The sequence below is a fragment of the Rhodotorula paludigena genome (genome assembly GCF_050403205.1).
Source record: "Rhodotorula paludigena JCM10292 DNA, Rt_paludigena_JCM10292v1_ctg7, whole genome shotgun sequence".
Classification (NCBI taxonomy): domain Eukaryota; kingdom Fungi; phylum Basidiomycota; class Microbotryomycetes; order Sporidiobolales; family Sporidiobolaceae; genus Rhodotorula; species Rhodotorula paludigena.
The window spans coordinates 144,372-156,554 of NW_027481451.1; the positions used below are offsets into that span (position 1 = coordinate 144,372).

Consider the following 12,183-nt stretch of genomic DNA (forward strand, 5'->3'; position numbering starts at 1 on the left):
CGCACACCCCGCCGGTCTCTCGCTCCATCCTTCGCGACCCCCCTACACCGCCCCGCATGGCTACCGACGCCGACGCTGCGGTCTACGCGCAGCTCGAGAAGCAGCTCACCAGCCACGACGTGCCCCTCGCTCAGCGCTTCCGCGCTCTCTTCACCCTCAAGAGCCTCGGCGGTCTCGCCGCCATCCAGGCCATCGGCAAAGGCGAGCGGGACTCTCCTCGCTCTCGACACGCACGGCCCAGACTGACCAGGCGAGTGCACCCACAGGCTTTGATGGACAGTCTGCGCTCCTCGCGCACGAGCTCGCCTACTGCCTCGGCCAGCTCAAAGACGTCCGCGCGCTCCCCATCCTCATCCGCGTGCTCGAGGACCCCGAAGAGCACCCCATGGTCCGCCACGAGGTGCGCTAGACCTCTCTCTCCGTTCTCAAGCACGTCGCTGACTCGACATGACACCCGCGCACGCAGGCCGCAGAGGCGATGGGCGCCATCGGGTCGGACGAGGCGCTGCCGTCGCTGCGCAAGTTCCTCACGCACGACAACCCTGCCATCCGTGAGACGTGCGAGATTGCGCTCGACAAGATTGTCTTTGACAACTCGGACGAGGGCAAGAAGCAGGCCGACAAGTGAGTCGCCGACTTCAGTGCTCGCCGACGACCTTCTCAGTAGAGAGAGGTCTGGGCGTCGTTCTAAGGGTGGGACTCCTGACACGCCCCTACTCCGCAGCCAGTACCCCTGCATCGACCCCGCCCCCGCCGCCACCCACTCCCCGCTCGTCGCCTCGGCGCACTCTGCCGCGCTCGCGCCCGCATCCGCTTCGCTCTCGGTCCCCGAACTCGAGGCGCAGCTCCTCGACACCAAGCTCTCGCTCTTTGAGCGCTACCGCGCCATGTTTGCGCTGCGCAACCTCGGCGACCGCGAGGCCGTGCTTGCGCTCGCCAAGGGCTTCGAGGACGAGAGTGCGCTGTTCCGGTGCGTTGCGGCATCTCGTTCGACACGTTCGCTCTGCTCCTCGCCCGAGAGCCGCTGCTGACTGTTCGTGATTCTTGTCGAGCGCAGCCATGAGATTGCCTTTGTCTTTGGCCAGCTCTCGTCCGAGCACTCTGTCCCCGCCCTGATCGACGTCCTGCGCCGGCCGCACGAGGAAGACATGGTCCGGCACGAGGCGGCCGAGGCCCTCGGCGGTATCGCGACTGACGAGTGCCTCCCCATCCTCAAGGAGTTTGCCGAGCGGGACGACGTCCCGAGGGTCGTGAGGGAGAGCTGCGTCGTTGCGCTCGACATGGTGCGTTGGCGCCCGTCCATCTCTCGCACACAGCGGGCCTGCAGTGGCCCGCGGCCGTGCGTGTATCGGCCTTGCGTTGACGGACGCCCGTTCGTTTGCCCGCAGTATGAGTACGAGCGCTCCAACGAGTTTGTCCCGCTTCCGACGCTCCCTTCCGCCGCCGCCGCATCCGCCTAGACGCTCCCTCGCCCCTCTCATCGCCTATACCCGACCTCGCCCGGCTTCCGCCACGCACGCGCATGCGCTCACTAGGTCTCCCCTTCTGTCGTTCTGATACCCCCACTCCCTCGACTCGGAGCTGTAGCTTGCAATCTTTTCCTTTCCCCTCTCATCAAGTGTCGCACGGTGTGTTGCGACTACGCTAGGTCGACATTGTACGCGAGTCTGCGAGTCATTGCACTACTGCAAAGACAATCACTGCGAGTCGACGTGGCGGTGTCTCGGAAGGCCGCGTCTTCATCGTCGACGCCGCCGGCCTGCCCTCGTCCTTATTCCTGCAGCTGCTCCAGCCCAGCTCGGTCGAGTGCAGCCGAGTGTCGCCAAGCAGATTTGCTAGCGTCCCTCTGCTTCTGCCCCTATCGCCAGGATGGCCTCGTTCCAGGGAGGCCAGGTCGGCGTCGACAGCCCCGACGTTGCGAGCCTGACGCTGCTCAAGCCGCTGCCGGGCTGGGCGCGCATCTACGTCTTCCCCTTCCTCGTGGCCTACCCGGTCGCGTACCACGCCTTCTACAACGAGTACGAGCGCTGGATCCAGTCGATCGGTGCGGCCTTCCCTTCCTTCCCGTATCGCTGCCCGTCGCTCGTGCTGACCCTGGTGGATTGCACGCGTCGACAGAATGGACCTTCCTCCTCTGCATCGTCCTCTTTGGCGGCCACGCCCTCGCCTTCCTCCTCACGCGCTGGAGCATCACCTTCCGCTCGTACGGCGAGGCGAGGCACACGTCGAGCCTCGACTCGGCCCACATGGTCATGGTCACTCCCAAGCTCCACCGCGGCAAGGGCGAGTTCTGCAAGCTTGAGCGCACCAAGGTCCGCTACCCGGTCCCTCTCACCCCCCGCGAGTTTCGGACGCTGATCATGGTCTGAGTGCAGCGCTCCGGCCAGCCCGATTTGATCTGGTTTTCGTACCAGCGCGACAAGTACCAGTACAACCCGGCGTCGAAGCGCTTCGCGCGCATCTCGTACCCGTGCGACGCTGCGCCCGAACTCGCTTCCTTCCAGTCCGCATCGGGCCTCTCGACCGCGTCGGCGATCGAGGGCGCGCGGACCGACTATGGCAAGAACATCTTCGACATCCCCGTGCCGACCTTCGGCGAGCTCTTCGCCGAGCACGCCGTCGCGCCCTTTTTCGTGTTCCAGGTGTTCTGCGCCGGGCTGTGGCTCATGGACGAGTACTGGTACTACTCGCTCTTCACGCTCTTCATGCTCGTGGTCTTTGAGTGCACGACCGTCTTCCAGGTGCGTCGGCGAGACAAGCGACTTGGCGTACGGCGCGTTGCTGACCGCGCTTCTGCTCGTTACGCCAGCGCCTCCGTACGGTCAACGAGTTCCGCAGCATGTCAATCAAGCCGTACCCGATCAAGACTCGCCGCGAGAACAAGTGGGTCGAGATCCAGACGGACGAGCTGCTCCCGGGTGACCTCGTCAGCATCGGTGCGTCTCGCTCGCGTCGGTTCAGCAGGGTCCAAGACTGACTGTCGATCTGATCAGTCCGCACCGGTGAGGACTCTGGTGTTCCCTGCGACCTCTTGCTCCTTCGTGGCTCGTGCATCGTCAACGAGGCCATGCTCTCGGGCGAGTCGACGCCGCTCCTCAAGGAGTCGATCGAGCTTCGCCCCGGCAGCGACAAGCTCGACATTGACGGCGTCGACCGCAACAGCGTCCTATTTGGCGGCACGAAGGTCCTGCAAGCGACGGGCCTCGACCCGAAGGACGCCGCGGCGGCGCCGGACGGCGGCTGCCTCGCCGTCGTGCTCCGCACCGGGTTCGGCACAAGCCAGGGGCAGCTGATCCGGACGATGATCTTCTCGACCGAGACGGTGACGGCCAACAACCTCGAGAGCTTCCTCTTTATCGCGTTCCTCCTCGTGTTTGCGCTCGCCGCTAGCGCCTACGTCTGGGTAAAGGGCCTCGAGCAGGACCGCAAGCGCTCAAAGCTCCTCCTCGACTGCGTCATCATCATCACGTCGGTCGTCCCGCCCGAACTCCCGATGGAGCTCAGCATGGCCGTCAACACGAGTCTCGTCGCCCTCAGCAAGTATGGTGCGTCCTGCGTCCTTCTCTTCAAACGTGCCCGGCACAGGCTGATGCGTTGACGCTACGCTCAGCCATCTTCTGCACTGAGCCGTTCCGCATCCCGTTCGCGGGCCGCGTCGACGTGTGCTGCTTCGACAAGACGGGCACCATCACGGGCGAGAACCTCGTCGTCGAGGGTGTCGCTGGTGTCGAGTGCGTTCAGCGTGTCTCTCCTGCCATGTTCACTCCGGCTGACAGCATCGATGTGCAGCGCCTCGGACCGCAAAAAGCTCGTCCCCGTGACCGACACTAGCTACGAGACCTCGCTCACGCTCGCCTCCGCGCACGCGCTCGTCCTCCTCGACGACGGCATCGTCGGCGACCCGATGGAGAAGACGACGCTCGACGCGCTCAAGTGGAAGCTCTCTGCGGGCGACAAGATCACGCCCGCGGACGATGCTCCGGGCAAGAAGAGCGGCGTGTCGATCACGGTCCGCCGGCGCTTCCAGTTCTCGTCGCAGCTCAAGCGCATGTCGACGCTCTCGCTCGTGCAAACGCCGTCGGACGGCCAGCGCACGCTCGTCGCCGTCAAGGGCGCGCCCGAGACGCTCAAGGGCATGTACACGTCGGTCCCGGACGAGTACGAGCGCACGTACAAGTGGTACGCGCAGCGCGGCTCGCGCGTCCTCGCGCTTGGGTACAAGTGGGTCGACGGCATGAACAAGCACGACATCACGACTGTCGCGCGCGACGACGTCGAGCAGGGTTTGACGTTTGCCGGGTTCCTCGTTTTCCACTGCCCGCTCAAGCCCGACGCCGTCAAGTCACTCAAGGAGCTCGCCGACTCGAGCCACCGCTGTGTCATGATCACGGGAGACAACCCGCTCACAGCGGCGCACGTTGCCAAGGAGGTTGAGATTGTCGACCGCGAGGTGCTCATCCTCGACCTCAAGGAGGGCGCAAAGTCCGAGTCTGGTGAGTCAAAGAATGCCCTCCGAAGCCCCTCGGACCACACCTGACGCTCTGCCTCGAGCAGACCTCACCTGGCGCACGCCGGACGAGTCGGTCGTCATCCCCGTCGACCCCGCTGCGCCCATCGACACGACCCTCTTCGACCGCTACGACATCTGCATGACGGGCGCTGCCCTCAAGCAGTACGCCGACCGCCGCGAGTCGTGGCACCAGCTCGTGCAGCGCACGTGGGTGTACGCGCGCGTCTCGCCCGCGCAGAAGGAGTTCATCCTCACGACGCTCAAGTCACTCGGGTATGTCACGCTCATGGCCGGCGACGGCACGAACGACGTCGGCGCGCTCAAGCAGGCCAACATCGGTGTCGCGCTGCTCAACGGCTCGGAGGACGACCTCAAGGCGATTGCCGAGCACCAGAAGAAGGAGCGTATCAAGAAGGTGTACGAACAGCAGCTGCGCATCACGAGCCGCTTCGGCCAGCCGCCGCCCCCCGTCCCGCCCCAGATCGCCGACCTCTTCCCCGACGCCGTCAAGGCGCAGCAGGCCGCCGCCAAGAACGTCCTTGGCGACCGCAAGGAGGGCAAGGTCACCAAGGTGTGTTGCGCCTTGACAATCTTCCCACCTCGGATCCTGCTTACCCATTCCGGCCTCGCAGTTCGACATCTCGAGCATCTCGGACCAGCTGTCGAACATGGAAGACGAAAACGAGGTGCCGCAGATCAAGCTCGGCGACGCCTCGGTTGCCGCGCCCTTCACCTCGAAGCTCGCCAACGTCGCAGCCATCACGCACATCATCCGCCAGGGTCGCTGCACGCTCGTCGCGACGATCCAGATGTACCGCATCCTCGCGCTCAACTGCCTCATCTCGGCGTGGGCCCTCTCGGTGCAGTACCTCCAGGGCATCAAGTTCGGTGACTACCAGGTCACCGTCACGGGCATCTGCATGAGCGCTTGCTTCATGTCGATCTCGCGCGCCAGGGTGCGCTACCCTCTTCCGCCTCATGCCCTACTAGCAGCCCGCTGATCGTACCTGTTCTCCTCTGCACTACAGCCGATCGACAAACTGTCGAAGGAGCGCCCGATTGACAAGGTCTTTGCCCCGTCGGTCATCCTGTCGATCCTCGCCCAGTTTGCCCTCCACGTCGTCACGTTCATCTACATTACCGACTTGACGGCCGCCTACGAGCCGTGCGCATTCTGGTCTCTATTCTCCCCTGCGTGTCAGACGCTGACCTTGTAAATTCGCAGGCCCTCGGACGAGCCGATCGACCTCGACGCCAAGTTCTCGCCTAACCTGCTCAACAGCGCCATCTTCCTCCTGTCGCTCTCGCAGCAGATTTCGACGTTCGCTATCAATTTCCAGGGCCGCCCCTTCCGCGAGGGCATCACGGAGAACCGCGCGCTGTGGTACGGCCTCGTCGGCGCGTCCGGTGTCGCCTTCTGCGGCGCGACCGACTTTATCCCCGAGTTCAACCGCTGGCTGCAGCTCGTCGACATGGAGTGGCCATTCCGCCTGCGCCTGTGTGCGACCATGATTGTCGACTTTGGCGGCGCGTGGCTCGCCAACGCGATCCTAAAGGCGCTCCTGTCGACCACGGCGCCCAAGGACATCGTGCGGCACGGGTCGGAGCGCCGCGAGGCGCGCAGGGAGGCCGAGCGCAGGGAGCTCGAGCTCGTCGAGGCGGTCAAGAAGGACCAGTAGACAAAGAGGGGTCGAAAGCAGTCTCGTTTATGCATTTGCAGTCAAAATGGTTTCCCTCTGTTCTGCCTCCGTGGTGCAGGTCTCCGAGACCTTCCGAGCCGCGCTCGGTGGTGCAAGTCTGCGCGCGACACTCCAGCCTTACGCAGAGCCTTCCAGAGCTAATGTGAGAGATGTCAACTTGACTTCTCGGGGAGGAGCACCACTTTGACCTCGCGCTTCTCTCGCCCGTTCCACTTCTCCTCGTGCACAGGAGGACTGCACTGTCACGTGCGTTGTGAGCAAGAGTTCTCGCTAGCCGCCGCACGCGCTCGCGCAACCCGGCGCTTCGCCTTCCGCAAGCGTCGCCTCATCGGTTCACCGAACTGCGATGGCCCCGAAACGCCCGGTCGACGTGCTCGTGCTCGACTCCGATTCAGAGGACGAGCATTGCACGTCCAGATCTGCCCCCTCGCGCTCCAATACGGCGTCGCGTGGTCCTGGCGCGCCTCACAGCACTTCACTCGACGACGATGAGGAGGATTCGGAGCTCGCGCGTGCCATCGCCCTTTCCCTGCGCGAAGCCGGATCGAGCAAGGCCAGGATCAACCCTGCGCCCTTCTCGTCTCGCGTCCCAGACAAGGAGACCACCGACCGCGCCGAGCTGGAACGCGCAAGGCTCGAGCGGCAACGGCAGCGCGAAGCGCAGGGAGGGTCAGCGCTGCAGACTGTCAAGGTCGCGTCGACGAGCAGGATCGGCTCAAAGCGCCCGCGCGTTGCTACGCTCGCCGACGTGCGCGACCCCTCGCCGCCTTCGACTTCGAGCCAGGCGTTCGCCTCGACCTCGTCCGCTGCGTCCAAGCATGCCCAGCGCTTCTGGTCGGGATCAGTCAAGCGCGTCGCCAACAGCTACGTCCCCGACGCCGAGGCCTTCACCTTTCGCGACCTCATCGGCTCGCCTTCGACCTTGAAAGCCGCCGTCGTGTCGGCGTTCTGCCTCGATCCCCACTGGGTCGTCTCGCATTTCCAGGACGAGACGCCGCTGCTGCTCGTCATGCCGAGACCTCGCGGCGACGCATCACCGGCGCTTGCTGTCTGCTCCATCAAGGAGAATACGTACCGCGCCATCCCGGATGAGAAGACCGCCGATGCGTGGCAGGGCGTCATGCACACGAAGCTTCTCATCTACTACCACGACGACTACTGTCGGATCGTCATCCCGACCGCCAATGCCGTCCCGTACGACTGGGACCTGATCGACAACGCCTTCTACGTCCACGACTTCCCTTACTCGCCGTCGGACGAGGCGGACCCCTTCAAAAATCCGACGCACTGCCAGTTCTCTCGCGCGTTCTTCCAAGTCTGCTACAGTGCGTACTGTCCCGTGCATTGCGGCGGGCATCACCGCTGACGTTCTGTCTGCTCATCCAGCGCTCAATGTCCCGAAACGATTCATCGCCGATAGCCGTGACTACGATTTCTCAAGTGCCAAGGACGTTCGCCTCGTTCACTCGACGCAGGGCCGCTTCGTGCCGAAGGAAGAATGGAACAAGGGCGGCGGCATGGCGAGTTTGGCGAACGCAGTGAAGGCTTTCAACTTTGCTCCCGGAGGGAAGTGGGAGATCGAGGCGACGGTGCGCTGAAACTCCCGCGTCTTGAATGCGCTCCGCTCACTGACCCTATATGGTTGCTCAGGGCTCGAGCATCGGAAGCTACTACCCTGCCTGGCTGAGCCAGATGCTGGGCGCGTGCTCTGGCATCCATCCTGCGTCGTACTTCCGCTCAGGCCGCAACAACGCAGTGCCTCCCGGCTCGCCTGCACCAGCCGTCGGCCAGCCCGTCAACCTCCCGATCAAGATTGTCTTCCCCACCGAGACCGAGATCACGGGCAGCTTTGGCGGCGCGCCCGGCGGAGGGACGCTCTTCTGCCCCGTCAAGCGCTGGGAAGAGCCCAACTTTCCTGGGCACCTCTTCCATCGCGGGCAGAGCAAGCGCCCTCGCGTCGCGGCTCACACCAAGATCAGTGAGTCGTCGGCTCCGGTGGCTCGCGCGACTGGCGAGGCTCACGTTCTTTTCGTCGGCGCAGTTCTCGCGCTGCACAAATTTGACCGCGGCTCGCTGGTCCCGCCCAAGCACGAAGGCTGGATGTACCTTGGCTCGCACAACTTGTGAATCTCGTCCGCGTTCCCGCACCGGTGTTTTGCTCACGCCAAGACCCGTATTTGCAGCACGCCCGCCGCGTGGGGCAAGCTGCAGAACGGCTCGAACGGTCCACAGATTGTGCTCAACAACTACGAGCTCGGCGTCATGCTGCCGAGTCCGTCATTTCCTCCCGGACTCGCCCCGCCGTTGCTGACCCGCTCAAGCTGTACACAGTCCGCGCTGACTCGGCCGAAGAGCTTGAGCGCAAAGCGAGCGAGCTGGTCACGTATCGCCGCCCGCTGCAGAGGGTGCGTTCCTTCGTCGGCCAGTGCGCACTCCGGAACGACGGCTCATCCTCCTCTTCACGCTTCACAGTACTCGCCGGATGAGCGCCCGTGGCAGCAGGAGCGCTTCCTCAGCACGGACTAGACCGTCTAGTCTCCAGCGCCGTTGTGCCTTCTACGACCATCTCGCTCGCTCTGTCCTTCCGCTTTTTCGGGCCTGTCCAAGTCTCGTCAGTAGTGCTCTCGGCCTGTTGTTGCATTCATGCGCTTTACCACCTCCATTGTTCTCGTCTCAAGCGTCACTTTGCGTTGCAAGCGAGGGGGGATGCTCAAGGCGAGTCCAGCTCTAGTACCTCAGGCTCCACCTTCTTCGCCACGCCCCGCGTCTTCGAGGCCGTCTTGACGGACGCCCACCCGTCCTCGTCAACGGCTCCGTCACTGCTCGGTTCCTGCCCGCGCACCGCCTCGAACGCCTCGAGCTCGTCGTCGTCCACATCATCGCCGTACCCGCCCGCGTCGCCGAACGCGAAGCCAAAGTCATCGCCGTCGTCTTCGGCATCGTTCTCACTCTCGTCCGTCTCAACCACGACGGCCTTCTTGACCTTCTTCTTGGCGGGCGCGGCGGAACCGTTCGTCTTGCTCGACGAGTACGTGGCGGCCTTGCGCTTCTTGCCGACCCCCGAGGTCGACACAAGCACGTCCATCGTGATCGAGAGGGGAAGATCTGCGGCGGACGAGATGGCCGAAGGCTCGAGGCGCGTGAAGCGGAGCGCCTGAGACGCGGGCTTGAGATACGAATTGACGGCGTAGGCGGCTGTCCGAGCAGGGCATCGCATGAGTAAGGTCGTACGAGACAAGACACGGAGGGCGGGACAGGCGCACTCGCGTGGAAGTCTTCGCGCAAGTAGCCCTCGACGAGCAGCATGAGCAGCATCTGCTCGGTCTCGTCCTTGCTCAAAGCGACTTTGGCACCCGCGACCTCCTTCACGTCGACCTTGCCCTTGCCCTTGCCCTTGGGCTCCTGCGTCGAGAACGATCCGCCACCGTTACCGCGCACCAGATCGGCGGCTTGCGGAAGCGTGAGCGTGCCGCGCTGCGCGGTCGTTGCGCTGATGATGCGGAGCGCGCGGTACGCGTCGAGCGAGACTTCGAGCGTGCATACGGTCGACGGGTCGCGAAGGCACTGCGAGGAATATCCATGCTCAACGACAGCACACGGCGCTGAAGTAGAATGGCAACGCACGTTGTCGCACTGCCCGCAGGGCGACTCCGCGTCGTCGCCTTCCTCGAAGGCCGTGCCGGCATCGTACGTAGTCGCAAAGTAGCGCGCAAAGAGGACCTTGCGACACGTCGACTTGTCCTCGGCGAAGCGGATGACCTCGTAGACTGCGCAGACAGCAGAGTGAGCGCTGCTACGGGAAGCAGTGTTTCTCACAGATACAACGCACGCTTCTCCTTGCCGCCAGTCTGGAACGTGTCGTACGTGAGCGTTGACAGCCTCGACGCGTCGGCTGCCCGGAAGAACGTGACGCAGTCTGCGGGCAGGCCATCCCTCCCGGCTCGCCCGCTCTCCTGGTAGAAATTGGCGAGGCTCTTAGCCAGCGACGCATGGAGGACGAAGCGGACGTCTGCCTTGTCGATGCCGAGCCCGAATGACGCGTTCGTGGCGACAACGACGTTGATCCTGCCATCGCGCCAGTAGTCGTGCACGCGCTGCTTCTGAGCATCGTCGATGTAGGCGTGGTCTGAGGCGGCGCACGATACTAGCGTGAGCACAAGGACGGTGGCTGTGAGAAAGGCAGAAAGAAACGCACAGACGGCGGCGCGGACCTTGCCCTTCGCGCGTTGATGCTCGTTGATTCCCTTGGCGATGTTCTCGCTGTCGGCGCGGCTCAGGCAGTAGATTATGCCACTCTCGCCGACGTGGTGATCGAGGATGTAGTCGAGCATGACCTCGAGGGCCGCCTGAGCCGAAGCTGGCTTCGGCACGATGGAGTACCGCAGATTGGGGCGGTAGAGCGGCGCAGAGAAGGTGACAGTCGTGTTTGGTAGGGCAGCGGTGCCGGGCGACGTACGCTGAGGCAGACCAAGCGTCTTGAGCATGTCCGCAACGACGTCCTGCGGCGCCGTGGCGGTGACGGCCAGGATCGGGACCTTCGGGAACAGAACACGGAGACGCTGCAACGACTTGTACGACGGGCGGTAGTCGTGGCCCATGGTCGAGATGCAGTGCGCCTCGTCGATCACGAAGCGGGCGAGGAGGCCAGCATCGTAGCACTTCTGCAGCGTGTTGACAAACGTCTTGCTCTTGTCGATACGCTCCGGCGTGATGAATACGAGCTTGACCTCCGCGTCGTTGTCGTCGTCCTCCGCCTTCTTCTTCCCTTTGCCCTTGACGGGAGCCGCAGCCTTGCCGAGCATGCGCTTCATAATTGATTTGATCTCGTCCTGCGAGGTCGACGCGTGTATCGCCTCCGCAGCGATGCCCCGCTCGCGCAAGTTGTGGACCTGATCCGACATGAGCGAGATGAGCGGCGTGACGACGACGGTAGTGCCGGGTAAGAGGAGGGCGGGAATCTGGTAGATCAGGCTTTTGCCCCCGCCAGTGGGCATGATCTGCGCCAGGCCAGTCATCAGCCTGTATCACTTTGACGAGCGACCACGAAAGGAAGCTGAGACGAAGCGAGCCAGGACACAGAGGGTCAGAGGGAGAGCCAGGACGAACCGTGACGACGTCCCGCCCGTCCATGTGAGCGTTCAGGGCCGGCTCCTGCACCATGCGCCACTGCTCGATGCCCCAAAGATCTTTGGCCAACTGGCGTGCTTCTGCACTCCAGCTGAAAGCGCTCGAGCGGGCGTAGTCGACTGCAGCTTGAGAAGGCCGCGGTGCCGCCTTGATCTTCTGCTTGGGCGTGCTGCTATCGCGGCTGGCGATGGTCGCAGCCAGAGTGTCGCGCTCGGTGCGGACGTCGGCTTGAAGTCGCTTGAGGTCCCGTATTTGGCGGTCGAACGAGGCGAGTTCCGCGTCGAGCTGCGGAAGCCACGGTTCAGCGCAGGACTACTCAAGGATGCGTGGCTTACAACGTACCTTCTGGAGCTTTTCCTGCTCCTCAGGCGAGCCCAGCGCCTGCTCCTCGTCCCCATCGTCCACGAACCCACCCTGCACCGCCTCCCACTCGCCCTCGTCCTCTTCGCTCAGCATGAGGACCTCGCGCTGCTCGACGCCGGAGGTACGCTGTGTCGCTGTGGCGTCCTGTGCGTTCTCGCTTGTGCGCAGCTTCTTGCGAGGCGGCTCGTCGAGCTGTACGAAGGCGAGGTCTGCGGGAGCTCGCGTGCGCTGAGCAGGCTGGGCGGCGCCGCGCGAGGGGCCAGCGACGGGCGATATCGGCTCTGCGGCAGGCCTGAAGGCCATCAGCGCATCCGCCTGGACTCGCAGGGTTTGCGGACAAGGTCAACTTCCTCGCTCGACCGCGCCCGAATTGACTTTCGCGACGCTTTTTGCGCTGTACCTCTTGTACGCATTGCTCGGCTCTGTGGATACTTTGCTCGCGCCTGGACGCTAACAGAACGCTTGTCTCGCCGGGGCCTTCAG

General features: G+C 64.0%; 4 protein-coding genes across 4 annotated transcripts; 3 read left to right on the plus strand and 1 right to left on the minus strand.

Annotated features, from left to right (window-relative positions):
• Positions 1-56: 56 nt before the first annotated feature.
• On the plus strand, positions 57-1,460 carry LIA1 (deoxyhypusine monooxygenase; the record flags this gene model as incomplete). Its single annotated transcript, XM_076647003.1, has 6 exons — positions 57-201; positions 267-388; positions 467-624; positions 725-970; positions 1,058-1,283; positions 1,389-1,460. 6 exons carry the CDS (start codon positions 57-59, stop codon positions 1,458-1,460), a joined length of 969 nt encoding a protein of 322 aa, XP_076507341.1.
• Positions 1,461-1,869: 409 nt separating this feature from the next.
• Positions 1,870-6,189, plus strand: SPF1 (ion-transporting P-type ATPase SPF1; the record flags this gene model as incomplete). The annotated part of the gene is made up of 11 exons (XM_076647004.1): positions 1,870-2,044; positions 2,119-2,312; positions 2,376-2,741; positions 2,810-2,936; positions 2,994-3,545; positions 3,611-3,731; positions 3,790-4,493; positions 4,555-5,081; positions 5,143-5,466; positions 5,539-5,675; positions 5,736-6,189. The coding sequence occupies 11 exons, from the start codon at positions 1,870-1,872 to the stop codon at positions 6,187-6,189; spliced, it is 3,681 nt and encodes a 1,226-aa protein (XP_076507342.1).
• A 367-nt stretch (positions 6,190-6,556) lies between these two features.
• On the plus strand, positions 6,557-8,736 carry JCM10292_006080 (uncharacterized protein; the record flags this gene model as incomplete). The annotated part of the gene is made up of 7 exons (XM_076647005.1): positions 6,557-7,535; positions 7,597-7,799; positions 7,861-8,188; positions 8,252-8,333; positions 8,394-8,482; positions 8,542-8,615; positions 8,683-8,736. 7 exons carry the CDS (start codon positions 6,557-6,559, stop codon positions 8,734-8,736), a joined length of 1,809 nt encoding a protein of 602 aa, XP_076507343.1.
• A 184-nt stretch (positions 8,737-8,920) lies between these two features.
• JCM10292_006081 (RecQ family ATP-dependent DNA helicase) lies at positions 8,921-12,003 on the minus strand (the record flags this gene model as incomplete). Its single annotated transcript, XM_076647006.1, has 7 exons — positions 8,921-9,405; positions 9,474-9,774; positions 9,835-9,977; positions 10,040-10,336; positions 10,406-11,207; positions 11,317-11,622; positions 11,680-12,003. 7 exons carry the CDS (start codon positions 12,001-12,003, stop codon positions 8,921-8,923), a joined length of 2,658 nt encoding a protein of 885 aa, XP_076507344.1.
• Positions 12,004-12,183: the final 180 nt, after the last annotated feature.